We start from the raw sequence: 21,870 nt of genomic DNA on the forward strand, positions 1-21,870 counted from the left end.
AGGGGACATTGGCTAAGAATTTGCACGACACTTCCATCTCTCACACTATGGAAACAGAAAGCTACTTGCCTCTAAGCTACTTGCCTCTAAGCTACTTGTCCCTTACCTACTTGCCCCTGAGCTACTTGCCTCTGACCTACTTGCCCCTGAGCTACTTGCCTCTGAGCTACTTGCCCCTGTGCTACTTGCCCCTGAGCTACTTGCTCCTGAGCTAATTGCCTCTGACCTACTTCCCCTGAGCTACTTGCCCCTGAGCTACTTGCCTCTGAGCTACTTGCCTCTGAGCTACTTGCCTCTGAGCTACTTGCCTCTGAGCTACTTGCCTCTGAGCTACTTGCCTCTGAGCTACTTGCCATTGAGCTACTTGTCTCTTAGATACTTGCCTTTGAGTTACTTGCCTCTAAGCTACTTGCCTTTGAGATACTTGTCTCTGAGATACTTGCCTTTGAGGTACTTGTGTTTGAGTTACTTGCCACTAAGCTACTTGCCTTTCATCTACTTGTCTCTGAGATACTTGCCTTTGAGTTACTTGCCTCTAAGCTACTTGCCTTTGAGCTACTTGTCTCTGAGCTACTTGCCATTGAGCTACTTGCCTCTGAGGTACTTGCCTCTGAAGTACTTGCCTTTGAGCTACTTGTCTCTGAGATACTTGCCTTTGAGCTACTTGCCTTTAAGATACTTGTCTCTGAGGTACTTGCCTCGGAGCTACTTGCCTCTGAGCTACTTGCCTCTGAGCAACTTGCCTCTGACCTACTTGCCTCTGAGCTACTTGCCTCTGAGCTACATGCCTCTGAGCAACTTGCCTCTGACCTACTTGCTTCTGAGCTACTTGCCTCTGAGCTACTTGCCTCTGAGCTACTTGCTTCTTAGCTACTTTCTTTTATTATGAGTGCTAGAGTGCGAGTGTTTTGTGAGAGTTTAATAATGTGAGCTACTTGTCTCTGAGCTACTTGCCTCTGATCTACTTGCCTTTGAACTACTTGCCTCTGAGCTACTTGCCTCTGAGCTACTTGCCTCTGAGCAACTTCCCTCTGAGCTACATACAAGTACAATACATACAAGTAACTCAAACGCAATTAGATTAATGGGAAGTAACTCAAAGGCAAGTAGCTCAGAGGCATGTTGCTCAGAGAGAAGTAGCTCAGAGGCAAGTAGCTCAGAGGCAAGAAGCTGAGAGGCAAGTTGCTCAGAGGGAAGTAGCTCAGAGGCAAGTAGCTCAGAGGCAAGTAGCTCAGAAGTAAGTAGCTCAAAGGCAAGCAGCTCAGAGGCAAGTAGCTCAGAGGCAAGTAGCTCAAAGACAAGGAGCTCATAGGCAAGTAGCTCAGAGGCAGGGAACTCAGAGGCAAGGAGCTCAAGGTCAATTTGCTCAGAGGCAAATTGCTCAATGGCAAGTTCCTCAGAGGCAAGTAGCTCAGGCAAGTAGCTCAGAGGCAAGTAGCTCAGAGGCAAGTAGCTCAGGGGCAAGTAGCTCATAGTCAAGCTGCTCAGAGGTAAGTGCTCAGAGGCAAGTTACTCAAAGGCAAGTTGCTCAGAGGCAAGTAACTCAGAGGCAAGTAGCTCAGAGGCAAAAAGCTAAGAGGCAAGTAGCTAAGAGGCAAGTAGGTAAGAGGCAATTAGCTTAGAGGCAAGTAGCTAAGAGGCAAGTAGCTTAGAGACATGTAGCTCAGAGGCAAGTAGGTCAGAGGCAAGTAGTTCAGAGGTAAGTGGTTGAGAGGCAAGTAGCTAAGAGGCAAGTGGCTAAGTGGCAAGAAGCTAGGAGGCAAGTAACAAAGGGGCAAGTAGCTCAGAGGCAAGTAGCTCAGAGGCAAGTAGCTCAGGGGTAGTAGCTCAGGGCAAGTAACTTAGGGGCAAGTAGCTCAGGAGCAAGTAGCTGAGGGGAAGTAGCTCAGGGGCAAGTAGGTCAGAGGCAAGTAGATCAGGGGCAAGTTGCTCAGGGCCAAGTAGCTCTGGGGCAAGTAGATCAGAGGCAAGTAGCTCAGGGACAAGTAGCTCAGGGGCAAGTAGCTAACGGGTAAGTAGCAAAGAGGCAAGTAGCTCTGGGGCATGTCGCTAAGGGGCAAGTAGCTCATGGGTAAGTAGCTCAGGGGCATGTAGCTTAGTGGCAAGTAGCTCAGGGGCAAGTAGCTCAGGGGCATGTAGCTCAGGGGCAAGTAGTTCAGGGGCAAGTAACTCTGGGGGAAGTAGCTTAGGGGCAAGTAGTTCAGGGGCAAGTAGATAAGAGGCAAGTAGTTCAGGGGCTAGTAGATCATGGGCAAGTAGCTCTGAGGAAAGTAGCTTAGGGGCAAGTAGCTCAGGGGCAAGTAGATAAGAGGCAAGTAGCTCAGGGGCTAGTAGATCATGGGCAAGTAGCTCAGGGGCAAGTAGCTCAGAGGTAAGTAGCTCAGAGGTAAGTAGCTCAGGGACAAGTAACTCTGGGGGAAGTAGCTGTGGGGCAAGTAGCTCACATTAAGAATCTCCCACAAAACACTCACACTCTAGCACTCATAATAAAAGAAAGTTGGTCTGCTGGTTTGTGAACTGCACTCCTACACTCCCCAATGACAATAGTGACTGCTTTATATGTATATGTGTATGTATGTATATATGTGGTGATTGGTTTAACGACATCACCACGTTGCACTGGCGATGATACTAGAAAGTGTGATACTAGTTGGCGCTAGTTTTTATCATCGCAAGTAGCATGCTAGCGAGAAAGGCCTAGGGATTGGTCAGTAATGATGTCACGTGATCCCTGGGCCGTCTGTTTGTATGTCTGTTTGTCCTCTTTCCTCTCCAGTTCAAGTCACTTGCACACCTGACTTGCCTGTCATCAACTTGCCCCGTGTGAACGGGGCTAGACAGTTTTGCATTTATTCATGTGTGTGTGTGTGTGTGTGTGTGTGTGTGTGTGTGTGTGTGTGTTTGTGTGTGTGTGTGTGTGTGTGTGAGTGTGTGTGTGTGTGTGTGTGTGTGTGTGTGTGTGTGTGTGTGTGTGTGTGTGTGTGTGTGTGTGTGTGTGTGTGTGTGTGTGTGTGTGTGTGTGTGTGTGTTTGCTCGTTTTGCTCTCCAGTCCAAGAAACTTGCACTCTTGACTTGCCCGTCATCAACTTGCCCCGTTCACACGGGGCAAGTTGATGACGGGCAAATTGATGACAGACAAGTCGAGTGTGCAAGTGACTTGAACTGGAGAGTAAAGAGATCAAACAAACATACACACACATGAATAAACGCAAAATATCCAGCCCCGTTCACACGGTGCAAGTTGATGATAGGCAAGTCAAGTGTGCAAGTGACTTGAACTGGAGAGCAAAGCGAGCAAAAAAACACATACACACATATATAAACGCACAACTATCCAGCCCCGTTCACACGGGGCAAGTTGATGACGGGCAAGTCAAGTGTGCAAGTGACTTGAACTGGAGAGGAAAAAGAGCAAACACAAACACACACATACACACGAATAAACACAAAATATCCAGCCCTGTTCACACGGTGCAAGTAGATGATAGGCAAGTCAAGTGTGCAAGTCACTTGAACTGTAGTGCAAAGCTAGCAGTGATACTTGCCAATGAGATACTTGCCTTTGAGCTACTTGCCTTTGAACTACTTGCCTCTATGTTACCTGCCTCTGAGCTACTTGCCTATGAGGTACTTGCCTCTGAGCTACATGACTCTGAGCAACATGCCTCTGAGCTACTTGCCTTTGAGCTACTTGCCTCTGAGCTACTTGCCCCTGAGCTACATGCCTCTGAGCTACTTGCCTTTGAGCTACTTGCCTTTGAGCTACTTGCCCCTGAGCTACATGCCTTTGAGCTACTTGCCTTTGAGGAACTTGCCTCTAAGCAACTTGCCTCTGAGCTACTTGCCTCTGAGCTACTTGCCTCTGAGCTACTTGTCTCTGAGCAACTTGCGTATGAGCTACTTGCCTCTGAGCTACTTCCCTCTGAGCTTCTTGCCTTTGAGGTACTTGCCATTGGACTACTTGCGTTTGAGTTACTTGCCTCTAAGCTACTTGCCTTTCAGCTACTTGTCTCTGAGATACTTGCCTTTGAGCTACTTGCCTCAGAGGTACTTGGCTCTGAGGTACTTGCCTCTCACCTACTTGCCTTTGGGCTATTTGCCTCTGAGTTCCTTTCTCTAAGCTACTTCCCTCTGAGCTACATGCTTCTGAGCTACATGCTTCTGAGCTACTTGACTCTGAGCTACTTGCCTCTGAGCTACTTGCCTCTGAGCTGCTTGCCTCTGAGCTACTTGCCTCTGACCTACTTGCCTCTGAGCTAATTGCCTCTGGGCTATTTGCCTCTGAGCTACTTGATTCTTAGCTACTTTCTTTTATTATAAGTGCGAGTGTTTTGTGAGAGTTTAATAATGTGAGCTACTTGCCCCAGAGGTACTTAACCCAGAGTTACTTGCTCCTGAGCTACTTTTCCCTGAGCTACTTGCCCTTAAGCTACTTGCCGTTGAGCTACTTGCCCATGAGCTACTTGCCCTAGAACTACTTGCCCCTGAGCTACTTACCCCAGAGTTACTTGCCCCTGAGCTACGTGCCCCTGAGCTATTTGCCCCTGAGATACTTGGACCTGAGCTATTTGCTTCTGATCTACTTGCCCCTGAGCTACTTCCCCCTCAGCTGCTTGCCCCTCAGTTACTTGCCCCTGAGCTACTTGCCTCTGAGCTACTTGCCCTGTACTACTTTCCCCTGAGCCAATTGCCTCTGAGCTACTTGACTCTGAGCTACTTGCCTCTTAGCTACTTACCTCTTAGTTTCTTGCCTCTTAGCTACTTGCCTATAGAACGTGGTATGTGGAATGTGGAATGATGATGAAATACTTGCTTATAAGCCAGTTACCTCTGAGCTACTTGCATATGAACTACATGCCTCTTAGCTACTTGCCTCTTACCTAATTGCCTCTTAGCTACTCGCCCCTGAGCTTCTTGCCCCTGAGCTACTTGCCCCTGAGTTAATTGCCCCAGGGTTACTTGCCCCAAAGCTACTTGCCCCAGAGGTACTTACCCGTTAGCTACTTGGCCCTGAGCTACTTGCCCCTAAGCTACTTGCCCATGAGCTACTTGCCCCTGAGCTACTTGCCCCTGAGTTAATTGCCCCAGGGTTACTTGTCCCAAAGCTACTTGCCCCAGAGGTACTTACCCGTTAGCTACTTGGCTCTGAGGTACTTGCCCCTAGGCTACTTGCCCATGAGCTACTTGCCCCTAAGCTACTTGCCCCTAAGCTACTTGCCCATGAGCTACTTGCCCCTGAGCTACTTGCCCCTGAGCTACTTGCCCCAGAGGTACTTACCCGTTAGCTACTTGCCCCTAGGCTACTTGCCCATGAGCTACTTGCCCCTAAGCTACTTGCCCCTGAGTTACTTGCCCCAGGGTTACTTGCCCCAAAGCTACTTGCCCCAGAGGTACTTACCCGTTAGCTACTTGGCCCTGAGCTACTTGCCCCTAAGCTACTTGCCCATGAGCTACTTGCCCCTGAGCTACTTGCCCCTGATGGACTTGCCCCTGAGCTTCTTGCCCATGAGCAACTTGCCCCTGAGCTACTTGCTCCTGAGCTACTTGCCCCTGAGCCAACTGCCCCTAGGCTACTTGCCTCTGAGCTACTTGCCTCTGAGTTAGTTCCCTCTGAGCAACTCGCCTCTGAGCAACTTCCCTCTGAGCAACATGCCTCTGAGGTACTTGCCTCTGAGCTACTTGCCTCTGAACTACTTGCCTCTGAGCTACTTGCCTCTGAACTACTTGCCTCTGAGCTACTTGCCTCTGAGCTACTTGCCTCTGAGCTACTGGCCTCTGAGCTACTTGTCTCTGAGCAACTTGCCTCTGAGCTACTTGCCTCTCAGCTACTTGTCTTTGAGCTACTTCCCTCTGAGCTACATACAAGTACTCTTAAAAAGTTATTATAAATTTTCCTCGATAGTGTTGTATCTATTAAGCACTTTCTTTTTATTGCCGGGGAGGTTGTGGTTATTGTTATTGGGAATCGTAGTGTTTACCTTAGTTCGGCAAACTTTCCCTCAAAGCGTTATTTTCTTCGAACCACGCCTATCGTAACTTTAAATAAGATACGATTAAACTCCCCTCCTCTTTATTTTGTTTATCAAATCTACGTAACAATTTTGGTTTAATAAATCGGGAATTACTTTGAGAAATTACTTAAGGTAAAGATTAACCCGTGGCTTTCTGAGCTCTTTTCGAACTTGTATGAGTCCCTTGGAACGCGGCGCGTACTAACGTCGGAACAGTCGTCAGATTACCCTGAGCTCAGGACGAAGAAAAACATCTTTTTTGGAAACCTTTAACCAAGGGATCACGGCTTCGGTTCAGAAGGCCTTCAAGATCTACTCAATTCAAACTTACCAATGTTTGAGAACCCAACCCGGCAGAAAATTGTGACCGGTAAGTTCTCAAACTTTCCATGAAATTATTAAACCTCAATTTCCATAATAGAAAACGCCATTTCATAAACACATTTTTTTAAGTTTCCTGATTATCTCCATCGAGTTTTTGGTCTCCAAAATACAGAAATATATCTTCATCGCCAAAAGTCAAGGAAAAAGTTGCCTACGCGCGATGACCATACACAAGTACCGAAAAATCTTCCCACGCTCTGATGCCGACGTTATGACGTCATGTCGCATCACGCAGAATTGATCTTATTCGATGGAAAATGGAAAAGTAACTTGCACAAAGAACTTGATTTTTGTAAGCCTTTGTATCCAAGTGTAGCACTGGTGTGAATGGTGGCTGTCAAACACACGTTTGTCAAACGTGTTTGACATTGTGAATGGAGTATTTGGTTGTCTAAAGCGTTTTATCAAACGGTTTGTCAAACACGTTTGTCAAACGTATTTTAGATTATGTTTGACCGTGTGAATGGTTGTCAAACGTGTTTGAAGCGATGCTTGCCAGTGTGAATGCTTGTCAAACGTTTGTCAAACGTCTTTGTCAAACGTGTTTGAAATGATATTTGACCGTTGGAATGTTTGACAAAGCGTTTGAGAAACCGTTTGACAAACTGTAAATGGCCCTTTGAACGTGAATATCTCCCTTCGACATGTCCATTTGTACACAAACATTTCACATTGATAAGTTTAGTCTACACCTTTAGTCAAACGGTTTGTCAAACACGTTTGGCAAACGTGTTTGCAGTGACGTTTGATCGTGTGAATGGTTGTTAAACGATTTGTTGAACGTGTTTCAAGTGATGTTTGACCGTGTGAATGGTTGTCAAACGGTTTATCAAACGTGTTTGAAGTGATGTTTGACCATGTGAATGGCTTTTAAACGATTTGTCAAACTTGTATGAAGTAAAGTGATGTCTGACCGTGTGAATGATTGTAATAGTTTGTTAAACGTGTTTGAAGTGATGTTTGACCATCAGGCTCGCCCAAAGTGGCTCGACAAAGAAACTGAAAAAAGTATTGCTAAAAAGAGACAGGCTTATAAGAAATATAAGTGATCGGATGCATTTAATGACTATGAAAGTTATGTATCAATACAGAGAGATTTAAAAAAGACAATTAAAAAAAAAAACAATACGAAATGAACATCGCTGATAAATCCAAAGAGAATCCCAAAGAATTCTATAGTTACATTAGAGATAAAAAGGTTGTTAGGAATCACATTGGTCCACTATTATCTGCTGACGGTCAACTTGAATATTCAAATGAAGGAATGTGTAATATCTTAAACAATTATTTTAGCTCGGTATTCGTAAACGAAACACCTCAAAGTGAATTCCAAACTGAAACCTGTGAAAAGTATGGGGTAAACTTACTACGGTAAATATAACAAAAGAAATAATTAAAAGGTGTATAGACAAACTCAAAGTTAATAAAACACCAGGGCCTGACGGTTGGCATCCAAGAATCTTAAAGGAAATGAAAAATGAGATTGTTGTTCCATTAGAAATTATTTTCAAGAAATCCATCATATCCGGAGATGTCCCAAGAGAATGGAAGCGAGCTAACGTTACTCCCATATTCAAAAAAGGTGACAAAAAGAAACCAAATAACTATAGGCCTATAAGTTTGACTTCGATCGTAGGAAAAATAATGGAAACTATCATCAGAGATGCTATCGAATATCATTTAGAAAGTAACCGTTTGATAAATGATAGCCAGCATGGTTTCAGACGGAAACGTTCTTGCGTGACTAACTTACTCGAATTCTACAACACAGTTATCTCGAATTATGACAAAAGAAACAATATAGATTTAATATATCTAGACTTTGCAAAAGCTTTTGATACCGTCCCACACGAAAGACTACTTACTAAATTAGCTTTGCATGGAATAAGTGGTAGCCTATTAGGTTGGACTAGTAATTGGTTGAAAGGTCGAAAACAGAGAGTTGTTTTAAATGGAAAAACTTCTGGATGGAAAAGTGTTGCAAGTGGAGTTCCTCAGGGTTCCGTTCTTGGGCCACTTCTATTCATAGTATATATAAATGATATAGACCATGGACTAAAATCTACTGTTTCCAAATTTGCTGGTGATACAAAACTGTGCGGAGTGGCAAATGATCACTCAAACCAATTAGATATTCAAGAAGATTTAGATCAATTACAGCAATGGTCTGAAAAGTGGCTAATGAAATTTAACACAAGTAAATGCAAGGTAATGCACATAGGTAAAAACAACAGTAAGTACGATTACAAGTTATTTGGAAATTCGTTAACAAAAGTGGATAGTGAAAAAGATCTCGGCGTAATTATCAGTAACGACCTCAAATCATCCAAGCAGTGTATTTCAGCCTATGAGAAAGCAAATAAGATTCTGGGATTGATTGCGCGATCTTTTGATTTCAAAAGTCCATCACTCATTAACAAGCTATATAAATCGTTAGTTCGTCCACATTTGGAATATGCTGTTTCCGTATGGTCACCGAATCTCATTAAAGACATTGACAGACTGGAAAAAGTACAACGGCGAGCCACAAAACTGATTCCAAATATCAAAAATAAATCATACGAAAATCGACTTAAGCACATGAATCTGTTTTCCCTAAAAAAAAAGCGTAGACTCAGAGGTGACTTGATACAGGTCTTTAAGATTTTAAAGGGAATTGACAACATCAAAAGTGACCAAATTTTCACATTGAATGAGAATCAGACAAGAAACAATGGTCTCAAACTGTCCGGAAATAGATTCAATTTGGAAGTAGGTAGAAACAACTTTGCCAACCGTGTAGTTAATGAATGGAATAAACTTCCTGCACAGGTAGTGCAATGTAGTTCAGTTCGAAGCTTTAAGAATCATTTAGATAAATACCTAAGTAAGATGCTGTAATGATTATAATTTATGTTATATTATTTGTTTTTGTTTTGTTATAATTTGTCTGTCTGATTTTCATTTATTATTAGTTATGTCAATTTATTATCATTTACTATTTACCTGTTTGTTTGTTATTCAACTATACCTATGCATTTATTTATGTATTTTATTTGTTATTTACATTATTATAGTTTTAATTTATCATTAATATGATTTTTTTTTGTTTTTTTGCATCCAACCTAGATATGGATCAAAAGGTCTCCTGTCGGCATGCTCCGCCTTTGTAATCCTTGGTAATATATCAAACGGTTTGTCAAACATGTTCGTCAAAATATTTGAAGTGTTGTTTGACCGTGTGAATGTTTGCCAAACTGTTTGTCAAACATGTTTACCAAACGTGCTTGAAGTGATGTTTGACCGTGTGAATGGCTGTCAAACGGTTTGTCAAACTTGTCTGAAGTGAAGTGATGTTTGACCGTGTGAATGTTTGTCAAATGGTTTGTCAAACATATTTGTCAAACGTGTTTGAAGTGATGTTTTACCATGTGAATGGTTGTCAAACGGTTTGTCAAATATATTTGTCAAAACTTGTTTGAAGTGATGTTTGACCGTGGGAATGTTTGACAAACTATATAGACGTGTCGACTAAACGTGTCGACGTAAAATGTTTCTTTACAAATCGATATGTCGAAGGGAGATATTCACGTATAAAGGAACATTCACAAGGTCAATTTATGAAGCGGTTTGTCAAACATTCCCACGGTCAAACATAACTTCAAACACGTTTGGCAAACATGTTTGACAAACTGTTTGACAACCACTCACATGGTCAAACATCACTTCAAACACGTTTGACAAACATGTTTGACAACCATTCATACGGTCAAACTTTACTTCAATCAAATTTGACAAACTGTTTCACAGCCATTCACACGGTCAAACATCACTTCAAACACGTTTGACAAACGTTGACAATCATTCACACGGTCAAACATCACTTCAAACATGTTTGAGAAACCGTTTGACAACTGTTCAGTCAAAGGTCACTTCAAACACGTTTGTCCAACGTATTTGACGAACCGTTTGGCTAACCGTTTGACTAAAGGTGTCGACTAAGGGTTGATTCACACTATCGGTCCGGTCGCGCTCCACTCTCGCTCCGCTCCGGTTCTGAGGTATTCAGGGTTGATTCACACTATCGGTCCGGTCGCGCTCCGCTCTCGGTTCTGAGGTATTCACACTATCGGTCCGCTCTCGTTCCCGTCATCCCCCCTCCCTCGACACCAGTAGAAGTCTTACCATCAGTTACGAAGGATGTGTGACTTTTCTGACGCCGAGTTGGCAATAATCGCTATTGCACTTGATGAAGGAAAAAAAAAAAAAAAAGAAAAAAAAAAAAAAAAGAGAGATTGTGGGTTCATCCTATGTTGCAAGATAGGAAGACTGAAGGAGAATTTCATACTCTGTATCCTCGTCTTATTGATGATGAGAGTAAATTCCACAGCTATTTCAGAATGAACAAAGGAACATTTGAGAAAATACTATCCAAAATTGAGGATGACTTGAAATGTACAAGAAGATGCTGCACTTCCTGGCACTGATGTGCTTGCACCATACGTTATAGTGGGAGATGAGGCTTTCCCGCTGAAGAGAAATTTGATGAGGCCCTACCCAGGTTCACAGACTGAACATAAGGTAGAGAAGAGGATTTTTAATTATAGATTATCTAGAGCCAGGAGGATAGTTGAGTGCACATTTGGTATTCTAGTGCAAACCTTCAGAATATATTTAAGGAAACTTAAAGCTATGCCTTCTAACGCTAATGCAAGCATTACAACAACATGCATACTTCACAATCTGATACACCCAAATGCTGTTGCATTACCAGATACTGTTGTCATGCCTCCATCAAACACAGTACGTCCAATGAGAGGAAGAGGGGGAAATGCTACAAAGGAGGCTTTTGGCGCGAGAGAAACACTGAAAGATTATTTCAGCTCCCCAGCTGGTTCAATGCCTTGGCAAAATGATAAAATATAAGTAGACAAACAAACTTGTGTAGGAATATTTGTTGAGTGAGCTAAGGAGATGCATTTCCGCAGTGGATAATAGGTTTTTATTATACATATGGAATTTCTTTCTTCGGTTAATAATGTGTAATATTTTCTCTCAGTACCTTGGCAATATGATAAGTATGCAAACATTATCACTGTAGTGCAGCGAAGTCAGGTCATACAGCTCTGGTTTACCTTTTGACTAATTCTATTAGCATTTCATCTAAATCCACAAAATTAAAGTAAGTTTTGTAGGTTATATTGTATTCAGTTGGTGCTTATGAATATCCTCGCTGTACGCATTGTCATTGTATCAGTGATAAATAAAAAGAAAATGTATTTTTATCATTTTTCTAACTTTCTCATGATCCCATTGTGGTGTTTCCTTTGGATTATCCATGGTTTGGTAGGACAGAAGGTAACACTACTTGCTTATATGAAGGCTGAATCTCGACTGGAGTGGAGCAGGAGGAGCAGGACCGTGGCAACTGAGTTCACACTGGCGCTCACGGTCCAGTCACACTCCGGTCTCGCTCCAGTAAAAATATCTTTTGACGGAACCGTGACCGGAGCGAAACCGGAGCGAGACTGGAGCGAGAGCGCCAGTGTGAATGCTTCCATTGAAATTAATGAGACAATATTGGACCGGACCGAGAGCGGAGCGCGACCGGACCGATAGTGTGAATCAACCCTAAACGTGTCATCATGAAATGTTTGTGTACAAATCGATATGTCGAAGGGAAATATTCACGTATAAAGGACCATTTACACGGTCAAACTGTTTGTCAGACGGTTTCTCAAACGCTTTGTCAAACATTCCAACGGTCAAACATCACTTCAAACACGTTTGACAAACAGTTTGATAACCATTCACACGGTCAAACACCACTTCAAATACGTTTGACAAACCGTTTGACAACCATTCACATTGTCAAATATCACTTCAAATACGTTTGACAAACGTGGTTGACAAAGCGTTTGACAAAACGCGTTAGACAACCAAATACTCCATTCACACGGTCAAACATCGCTTCAAACACGTGTGACAAACGTGTGTTTGACAGCCACCATTCACACCAGTGCTACACTTGAAGACAAGCGCTTGCATCTAATTCTAAAATTTGCAAGTTCTTTGTACAAGTTACTTTTCCATGTTCCATCGAATAAGATCAATTCTGCGCGATGCGACGTGACGTCATAACGACGACATCAGAGCGCGGGAAGATTTTTCGGTCCTTGTGTATGGTCACCGCGCGTAGGCAACTGTTTCCTTGATTTTTGGCGATGAAGATATATTTCTGTATTTTGAGGACCAAAACCTCAATGGAAATAATCAGGACACTTAAAAAAATATATACCAAAATAGCGTTTTCTATCGACGTCACAAAATAATGACGTCAATGGAGCGCGGTGCATTGTGGGATTGACGTCCTTCCCAATGTGAGAATCTAAAAATAAGTGTTTTTATTCTTGCCTTTTTATAAAAAATGCATGAGCACAGTTATATGATTAAGCAGTTGTTACACATAGATTATATTTCTGGCAACAACACATTTCCACCAAAATGTAAATATATTTTTGTAATTCACACTTTTTGACGCATTTCGTGTACTGCAAAGTATCTACATTAAATACAACATCTTCATATAAGTCCTTCTTCCCTAAAGAATCTAATATTACAAATTAATTTACAAAGTAATTATAAAGATGGGATTAGAATGTTTACATCTTGTCGACATTATTATACCAAAGCTGGACGTGGGTCAATCCACTTTGAATTGTGTGGATATGTGATTTGTCAGTAAGCGTGTATGTCTGCACTCCTCCTCCCCCCCCCCCCAATTTGTACAGGTTAAAACTACAAAGTCCAATACAGCATATAATGATTATAATTTAGTTGAGTTGACAAAGGAAGTTTGTTTACATGGGGCGGTCACGTGACTAGGATGAGAGCGTTTGGTTGATGGTGTATTTGTGGGATTACAAAACTAGTTAATGTTATTATACAGCGGGGCATATTTATTGTAGGAATCCGTGCAAATGATTGATGCACCGTTCCAGGAGAAATTACCTCCCCAATCCCCTCTAAAAAGGGGAAAATGTAAAAAGAAATAAAATCCATTCCTTTTCCATGTCGATTGGAGTCGTCACTTTTTTTTTTTAATATCTAGTCATGGGTGTGTTCCCGGCAGCGTCCAAGATGATGTGCCAGTTGTACTGAATAGCCAACAAATAAGAACAAAACTGTTGTGCTTGTGTTTTATTTACCTTACGATAGATTATAGAAACAGAGTCGAAATTCTTGAAGGATATTACAACACGGATACTACGGGGATTCTCTTGCATTGACAATAACTCTTAGGTGCTTAAAGTTAGTCCACAGTTTCTGTTAACCAAGTTTTAGATAGAAACCAACCGAGAGAACAGATTAAGTAATACATACTTTTGCCCAATATCCCGTAAACAAAAAAGTGAGAACATGTACTTTAATTTATATTTAAGATAATCGTATTCGTGCTATAGAGTACATCTGTTTAAACGCGTCAACTATATTTTTCATCCATTGGGTCCGCCAGTGGCTTTTACCTCTTTCGCTCTTACATTTTTTAGTGATGAAAGCCAAACTCTTTGTAGAATAATTTTCCTAATTAAAGATATGTATTTATATACAATACTCGCTACATGGTTACTCTGTTCCATTCGTTGACCACCCTATTAGTAAACCAATTCTTGCCTATTTCCTTCTTAAATCTAATTTTGTCCAATTTAAATCCATCACTGCGAGTTCTGCCCTGTTGTATTAATAACATGACATTGTTTGCGTCACCCTTGTTAAAGCCTTTGATCCACTTGAACACCTCTGTTAGATCAACCCGCCCTCTGCGTCTTTCCAGAGAGTGTAAGTTAAGGTGCCTAAGCCTCTCTTTGTAAGGTAAATTTCTGAGTCCTTGTATCATTTTGGTCATTCTCCTCTGTACTGATTCTACTGAATTGATGTCCATTCTATAAGATGAAGACCAAAACTATACCGTATAATTGAGGATGGGTCTAACACTTGATAGAGTTTGATAATTACCTCTGCACTTCTATTGCGTAGAGATTGCACCTCTTCGGCGCTGATGACTGAAACACAACCACTCGCCATCTCACTGCCTGAAGCAGCTACCCCTGTTGACCTGAACTGAGTGACACCTACTGCTCAACTTAGAGTGAATAGTATAGGAAGTGTTGTATAAAAATACATACATATACCAAAGGCTTTTACCCCTTACACGGGAGGTAGCCAAAAGAAAAAGGCATAGAAACCACTCCCACCCATTCCATCCCCTACATACTCCACTCCCCTCTACCCTCTCTCATATCTTGGCACCTCCTGGATGACGGGTCATCCCTGCATCTTGTCCACTGTCCTGGGTCATAGAAATACATATCTTTAATAAACTGGGAAGTTATTGTACAAAGAATTTGGCTTTCATTACAAAAAAAAAAAATGTAAGAGCGAAAGAGGTGAAAGCCGATGGCGGACTCAGGATCAAAATTTGGGGAGGGGGTGGGCTAACTTGAAGTTTGTCAATGTAGATGACGCTTCGGGCAGTGGTGGAGCTAACCTGAATTTTATAAATATAGATGACGCATTTAAACAGATGTACTCTGTAGCACGAATACGATTATTTTGAATATAAATTGAAGTATATGTTTTCACTTGATTTAATTTCTTTCAAAATATTGGACAAAAGTAATACTTAATCTTACATTTTTAAATATTTACCCTTAGTAATGTGTATCCCTCCAGTTATTCTAAATGAAGTGTTTTATTAAATGCTGGGGGAATCTGCTGCCACTGTATTACTGCTTTCGTGAGGCAGTTTTTTTTTTCCTTTGCAATGAGGTAATGAAAGAACAAATGTGGGGGAGGGGCCTTCAGCCCCCCCCCCCCCTGGGTCCACCACTAATATATATATATATATATATATATATATATACATATATATATATATATATATATATATATATATTTATATATATATATTGGAAACTGGTATGTTATAACCCATTTGTAAATGTTCACTATAAACCCACTATCGGAGAAATTATATAGGAAGCACAAGAAAACTGTATATTTCGACTACTATCTGTAGTCCTCTTCAGCAGAGGATTACAGATTACAGATAGTGGTCGAAATATACAGTTTTCCTGTATTTCCGTTATTATTTCTCCGATAGTGGGTTTATAGTGAATTTACATATATATATATATATATATATATATATCTATATATAGATGTATATATATATATATATATATATATATATGTATGTATATATATGTATATATATATATATATATATATATATATATATATATATATATATATATATATATATACTCTTTCTCACTCTCTTTCGCTTATGGCCTAAAAAGAGATAACGACAATCACTCGCGTCCGCGTCCGGTTTAGCCGCTCGCTCCTTAACCCATTCAACTCCGATGACAAGATGTCTTGTCATTTGGTCAAATAAAACAAAAAATCATAAAACACCAAAATGTTTGATCAAACACCAGAAAAATATGACGTCAGTAGTCCTCGCTTCGCTGCGAGCGAAGCGAGGACTACTGACGTCATATTTTTCTGGTGTTTGATCAAACATTTTGGTGTTTTATGATTTTTTGTTTTATTTGACCAAATGACAAGACATCTTGTCATCGGAGTTGAATGGGTTAAACCCGACAACGGAAAACATCTCCTAGTGCACTGATCTTCATGATGATTTATATTTAAGACCTGTTTTGTGTCTTCATTATGTCGGTATTTCTTACCTGATAATGGCTGTAGGAGTCAACAGAAAGTTTGTATTTTATGTTTGTGTAATGTTCGCCTCTCAAATAACATCATGGACCTCGGAAGCCTTGTGTTTAACCTCCCTTTGGGATATAAACAATCCATTCGGAAGATTGAGGAAATAACTAAGAACGCAGTGGAGACAGAATTAGCTCTGGTCAACAATCAATTACACACACACACACACACACACATACACACACACATATATATATATTATATTATGTATATATATATATTATATATACATATATATTATATAATATACATACATATATATATATATATATATATATATATATATATATATATATATATATATATATATGGTGAAGGTGGAAAAAGAAGTCACGGGTCTAGTTCCGAGTTTCTGAGTTTATTCCTGACCGGTTTCGCGCTATGCTTGAGTAGGACTGCCTAGAAGAACAGGTCCTACCCAGATTAGCACCGAAACACCTACACCACCCACACAAAACCTTCTGCAACACAGCTTCTTTCTCCTTCTTTTTCCATCTTCATCAACTTGTCACAATGTCACAGCATATATATATATATATATATATATATATATATATATATATACATATATATATATTGTATATACATATATATATATATATACATACATACGTAAGATAATTGACAATGACCTTCCGCTCTCCTTGGCGACTGTGACCTGATGTCGCCCGACCATCGTAAGATAATTGACAATGACCTTCCGCTCTCCAGGGGGTAATTGGTCGCTACGCTTATTCAAACTGTCCTTGTTCCTTTGTATCATGTATATATTGTCTATGTATTCCTATCACTATGTACTTGTTGCACTGAATATGTAATATACGAAAGCGCTCTGCTTCGTTAGTTTCTTTTTCCAAGTGGTCTACTTTGCATAAGTGAACACACGTACCCGTGTTCTTATTAGCATATATATATATATATATATATATATATATATATATATATATATATCTAATAAGAACACGGGTACGTGTGTTCACTTATGCAAAGTAGTCTACTTTGCACACACACACACACACATATATATATATATATATATATATATATATATATATATATATATATGACCAGCTACCTTGTATAGCCGATGACATAATCGGTAGCATACTGGTTTCGCTTTCAATTAATTGTAAGTTCAAATCCCGCACTCCTCTCTCATTCCCAGCTGTGTTACCTGCCCTCCAAGTCCCCAAAGCGCATAATAGGGTGCTAGTTACTCAGCGCCTCCTGGTGTAGGCTTCTACCCTTCTAACTATTCATCCCGTTTGTTATTCAAAATTGTTGTCGTTATTCAAAACGACAACATCTGTTTTCTGTAGAAGCCGAGGTGCCGAAGGACACATTGTGTGTGGGTATGCGTACCCCATGATCACATGGAATTGAAACGGCCCTGCTGTGTAGATGTGCTGTGTCTTGCTGCATTGGGTGCATGTGTGCCTTTGACTTGGCTACCCCCCTTATGAGGGGGAAGAAGCCTTTGGTAGACAGATAAACATGCGTTCTGTGTCATTTGGTTTCTTCCTCGATCTTTCCGCAGAGCGTGACAAAAAAAAAAAAAAAAAAAAAAAAAATAGCAGGCATGGACTTCCCCAACATTCATCCAAACAAATCCTACTAACTCTGACATCAGATGAGTCACTCAAACCTCGCACGTACAAGAAGTTCAGGAACCACCGATGGCCCTCAGATCGACGTCAAGAAGATTAGAAAAAAAATTAATTTGACTACAGGTGTATACTTTTCTATAAATCAACAGGTCTTTTGTTTTGAATGGTGAATCGTATACGAGAGCCGCATGCCTCAAGAAAACGGTCACGGACGCTGATCTGGCCGATAGTTCACTCAGGGAAGAGGTTCCGTTGTCTGTATCGAATGAGCGTTGATTAGTGTGGAATGGGTCTTGTCCATTCACTCCTCGTTACAGAGGGAGGCCAGGGTTAGGCTAGAACCCGCCCACCTTTGAACAGCGTGACATAAGTGGTGTGGAGGTTGAGAAAGACAACTGAAACTTTTGGCTGCTTTATTCTCATATTCTGACTCACTTGTCTACACTTAGCTGGCCACAATGTCGGGTCGGTTTCGAAGCTCTAAGGCTGCGTTTCCACCGAGCGAGTCTCGGCTGATTCTCCTCAGCCGTCGTGAGTTCGTTTAAGCAGAAACGACGTCGGTTGCAATCTTTCGTTTTTTCAATTTTCAGAAGTCAAATTGCCTTCGCGTCATATAGTACTGAGAAACTGAATGGCGAAATGAAAGGAGCTAAACATTTACGAATGTCAGACAGATTGTTGAAATGTTCTTAGGGAAGTCTAGAATGCTGCAAGCAAAGTCTCCTTCTAGCCAGTCAAATTAACAGCATTTGGCGAGAATCAGCCTAGACTCACCTCGGTGGAAACGCAGCCTTAAACTCGACCCAAATAAAAGGCTGGCCAACAGCGAACGACCTGTGAAGGAACCCGTAACGCACATTTCACAGGTTGAGAAACTGGTCTGTTATGGAATAGGGTGGTTGAAGGCCTTGATCTGACCACCAGCCACTTACAAATGATCATCAGAACATTAAGTGAAAAGCACTGTCCTATAATATGTAACAAGAGCTCAGCAAGACGCTTGTTTGACAAAAATGTGATTCACATACAGACACGCCAACGGACAAACGGACACATGTACACTACAAATGGTTTAGAGTGTTTTGGTCCCGATAAACCATCAGTTCCCTCAGGTCTGACTAGAAGCTATCGAGGCATAACTTCAACACTTGATCTTGATGTCAAAGTGGCTAATGCAATGAATACAGTGACATAGTGAGCGGATTCTTATTCCAGTGCACGGGATACAGTTTTATCTATTTGAGGAGGAGTGGGAAATCCACACAAGTCCAAGCTACGTCCAGATCACAGAGGCGTTGACGTAAAATGTATATATACTTTATATACACCAAGGGACATTTCTACCCTATAAGAGGGGTGACTGAGTCAAACCACACGCACACACTTTAGAAGTGAGTGTCTCCTTCTCTCCCGCCTAACTCCTTGAGTCAAACGCAGTGCAATGAAGCACAGAGGAGCCCAACAGCCAAAATTAATATACTCTCGCAAAATGCAACAAAATATATAACACTACGTTACGTCAATGAGGGTGAATAGTGATAATGTGATTGTAAAATGTGAAATAGTGTGAATACGAGGGTGATGGACCTTTTGCGAAGATGGGGAATCTGGGGATAAACATCGGGCTAGCTTCTGTCCCACTACATGTTGGAAATTACTCATACGTCCCTTTACGAATTCTACTCGACCTTTTTTTCATCATTATTAGTCTTTATTTTTATCCTGATTTTTTTCCTTGTTCCCCTAGTGAAGACCTTAGGCATCTGAGTCCTACAAAGATTCGTGTTGTTACCGTGGAAGGCATAACATGTTCCCCAGTACATCAGCCAAGGCTCCGTAGACTAAAAAGAGCACCCAAGTCCCTGGTAACACAACGGCTATGTTTCTTTAAACTTCGGCCATGGATTCAGTATCACAGTGTGTCGCTTAACCCAAGGAGGTGATTGAGGTCTTTCTTGGGTGAGGAGGACTTCTCAAGTGTGAGCACCTCCTACAGGTCCTCGAATGTCACCACTCTGTTCAAATACACGCGACACTCTCTGTAGTCGAAACAGAGTCTACAAAACAAACACGATAAGGAACCGATACAGAAGGAGGAGGAAGAGCGCCTCGCCGCCGCCGCCGCCCCACCTACATTCGTGTCTTGTTCTTTCCTGAAGTAGGAGGAGGTCCTTTTCTCCTCGGAGGAGGCGTGACGTCGTCGCTGATGTCGATGGGGTCGTGGTTATGGTGTTTGATCTGGCTGCTGATCTGCCTGTAGGCCTCCCTGCTTCCGGAGGAGGCGAAGAGTTCCTGAAGCTCGACGAGGGTCATGTCCCGCGTCTCAGGAACCCCAAGGCCGACGAGGATGGCTGTGACCACGAAGAAGGCGGTCATGACGAGGAAAGTGCCTCGCTCGCCCAGGGCCTGGCTCATCGCGGGGAAGGTGAGGGTCGACAGGAACCGGGCCAGGGTCAGGACGGCGATGCAGACCGAGCTGGCCAGGGGCCGGACAGCCGTCGGGAGGAGCTCCCCCATCATGACCACGGGCAGAGAGCCCACGCCGAATCCGTAGGCGGCGGCGAAGAAGAGGAGGAGGAGCCCGTGGACCCAGGCGGGGGCCGTCGTCGGGAAAGAGAGGGACCAGGCCAAGGCGGCGAAGGCCGAGGCCGAGGCGACGAGGGACGGGAGGAAGACTGCGCGGCGCCCCCAGCGGTCGATCAGGAGGAGCCCGGCCAGGGCGGCCGAGCCCAGGCGGACCAGCGCCAGCCCGACGGCGCACCACCAGGGTGAGACGCCCAGGCCCAGGTCCTGTAGCAGGAACACGGCGTAGACGAAGACCACGAACTGGCCGCCCAGCGTCAGGAGGATCCAGACGGCCACAACCAACGCCAAGGGCTTGGCGTTGCTCGACACAGACAGCTGGTACAACTGCAAGGAATCAAGGGTGACGGGGTGGGGGTCAGTCAAGGGGGATGGTTATTCCTTTCGAAGTTGTTGTTGTCGTTCCATAGACTGGCCGAGCAATCCTGTCTCCCTGATGGACGCCATGGCTTTAACGGGGTTTTCCCACATATCCTTTATGGAGTGCATACTGTGCTGTTGGCGTGCGTGATTGTGTACAATGCAGTCTTCTATAATATGTCTTATGGTATTGGGTGAAATGTTGCATTCTGGACAGTTATCTGCGATGCGGTCATCCAGCTTCTAGTAACTTAGAAGGGCCACATCGCAATATAGCCAGGTGGACTCTGTCTTTCTAGAGGAAAGAGGATTCAGAGGGATGGATACCAGGGGGTCTGGCATGCAGCAATGTGTTGTCTTTCAGTCTGTCATTGGAGCAGTGAGGGATATTATTCAGATATATTTCTGGAGGCGGGTGTCTGGTGGTTGTGAAGGAAGAGAAGAGAGTATTTGTGTGTGATATAGGTCTTTGGGTGTTGTTTTGATGTATTTTGCCGTGTTTGGTTGTTCTGCCATATAATGTAGTGGGGGGGGGGGTTGTGTTTGTGTGCCTCTCATGTCAAATTCATCCTTGACTTTGAGGACTTTCGTTTCATGGTGTAAATGATCTGTAGGTGTTTTATTTGTGCAGCCTGTAATTGTCTTTAGGGCTTTGTTTTGTATGGTCAGTAGGGTGTTGTGGTGTTTCTTAATGAAATTAGGGACCTATGCGGAGCTCGCATAATTCATCACTGAGCGTATGTATTGTTAGTATACGGTAAGCAATAGTTTCTTTTTGTCCAATTGTTGTTCCTGCAATTGATTTAAACATGTTAAGTCTAGGTGTGCATTTTGTTGTTATGTGGGTCTTGGTGTGGCAGCGTCTGCCTCGTGGGATCATCCGCTCACCCCCCAAAAAAAAACAAGAACCCCCTACCACCGACCTTTACGAAGGTGGCACCAATCTCTCTAAGTGGGAGGTTCCTCTTCCCGAACTGGGGAGAGAGGACGTTCGGGTCAATTCAAGATGGAGCACGTCTGAGGTGCCTCGACTTGAATTGGCCTGTACGAACCACGTGGTACGATTGACCACATGCAGCACGAAAGGACGCGCTGCGACCTGACATAAACACCTGCCTGTGACAGCTTGACCCGACCTAACCCAATCA

At 42.5% G+C, this 21,870-nt stretch overlaps 2 protein-coding genes across 2 annotated transcripts in view; one reads left to right on the top strand and one right to left on the bottom strand.

Moving 5' to 3' along the window:
• Nucleotides 1–21,870, top strand: part of LOC143031692 (zinc finger BED domain-containing protein 5-like) — an 83,184-nt gene that overhangs the window by 22,410 nt on the left and 38,904 nt on the right. The gene's annotated exons all lie outside the window — the stretch shown is intronic.
• The window catches only part of LOC143030758 (facilitated trehalose transporter Tret1-2 homolog), a 16,256-nt gene continuing 12,561 nt past the window's right edge, over nt 18,176–21,870 (bottom strand). The window contains exon 6 of the mRNA XM_076193966.1: nt 18,176–20,689. Coding sequence (XP_076050081.1) covers nt 19,910–20,689 — 780 coding nt within the window. The 3' untranslated portion in view covers nt 18,176–19,909. The remainder of the gene's footprint in view (nt 20,690–21,870) is intronic.

The sequence above is a fragment of the Oratosquilla oratoria genome, chromosome 12 (assembly GCF_046742065.1).
Source record: "Oratosquilla oratoria isolate Oo_2021 chromosome 12, ASM4674206v1, whole genome shotgun sequence".
Classification (NCBI taxonomy): Eukaryota; Metazoa; Arthropoda; class Malacostraca; order Stomatopoda; family Squillidae; genus Oratosquilla; species Oratosquilla oratoria.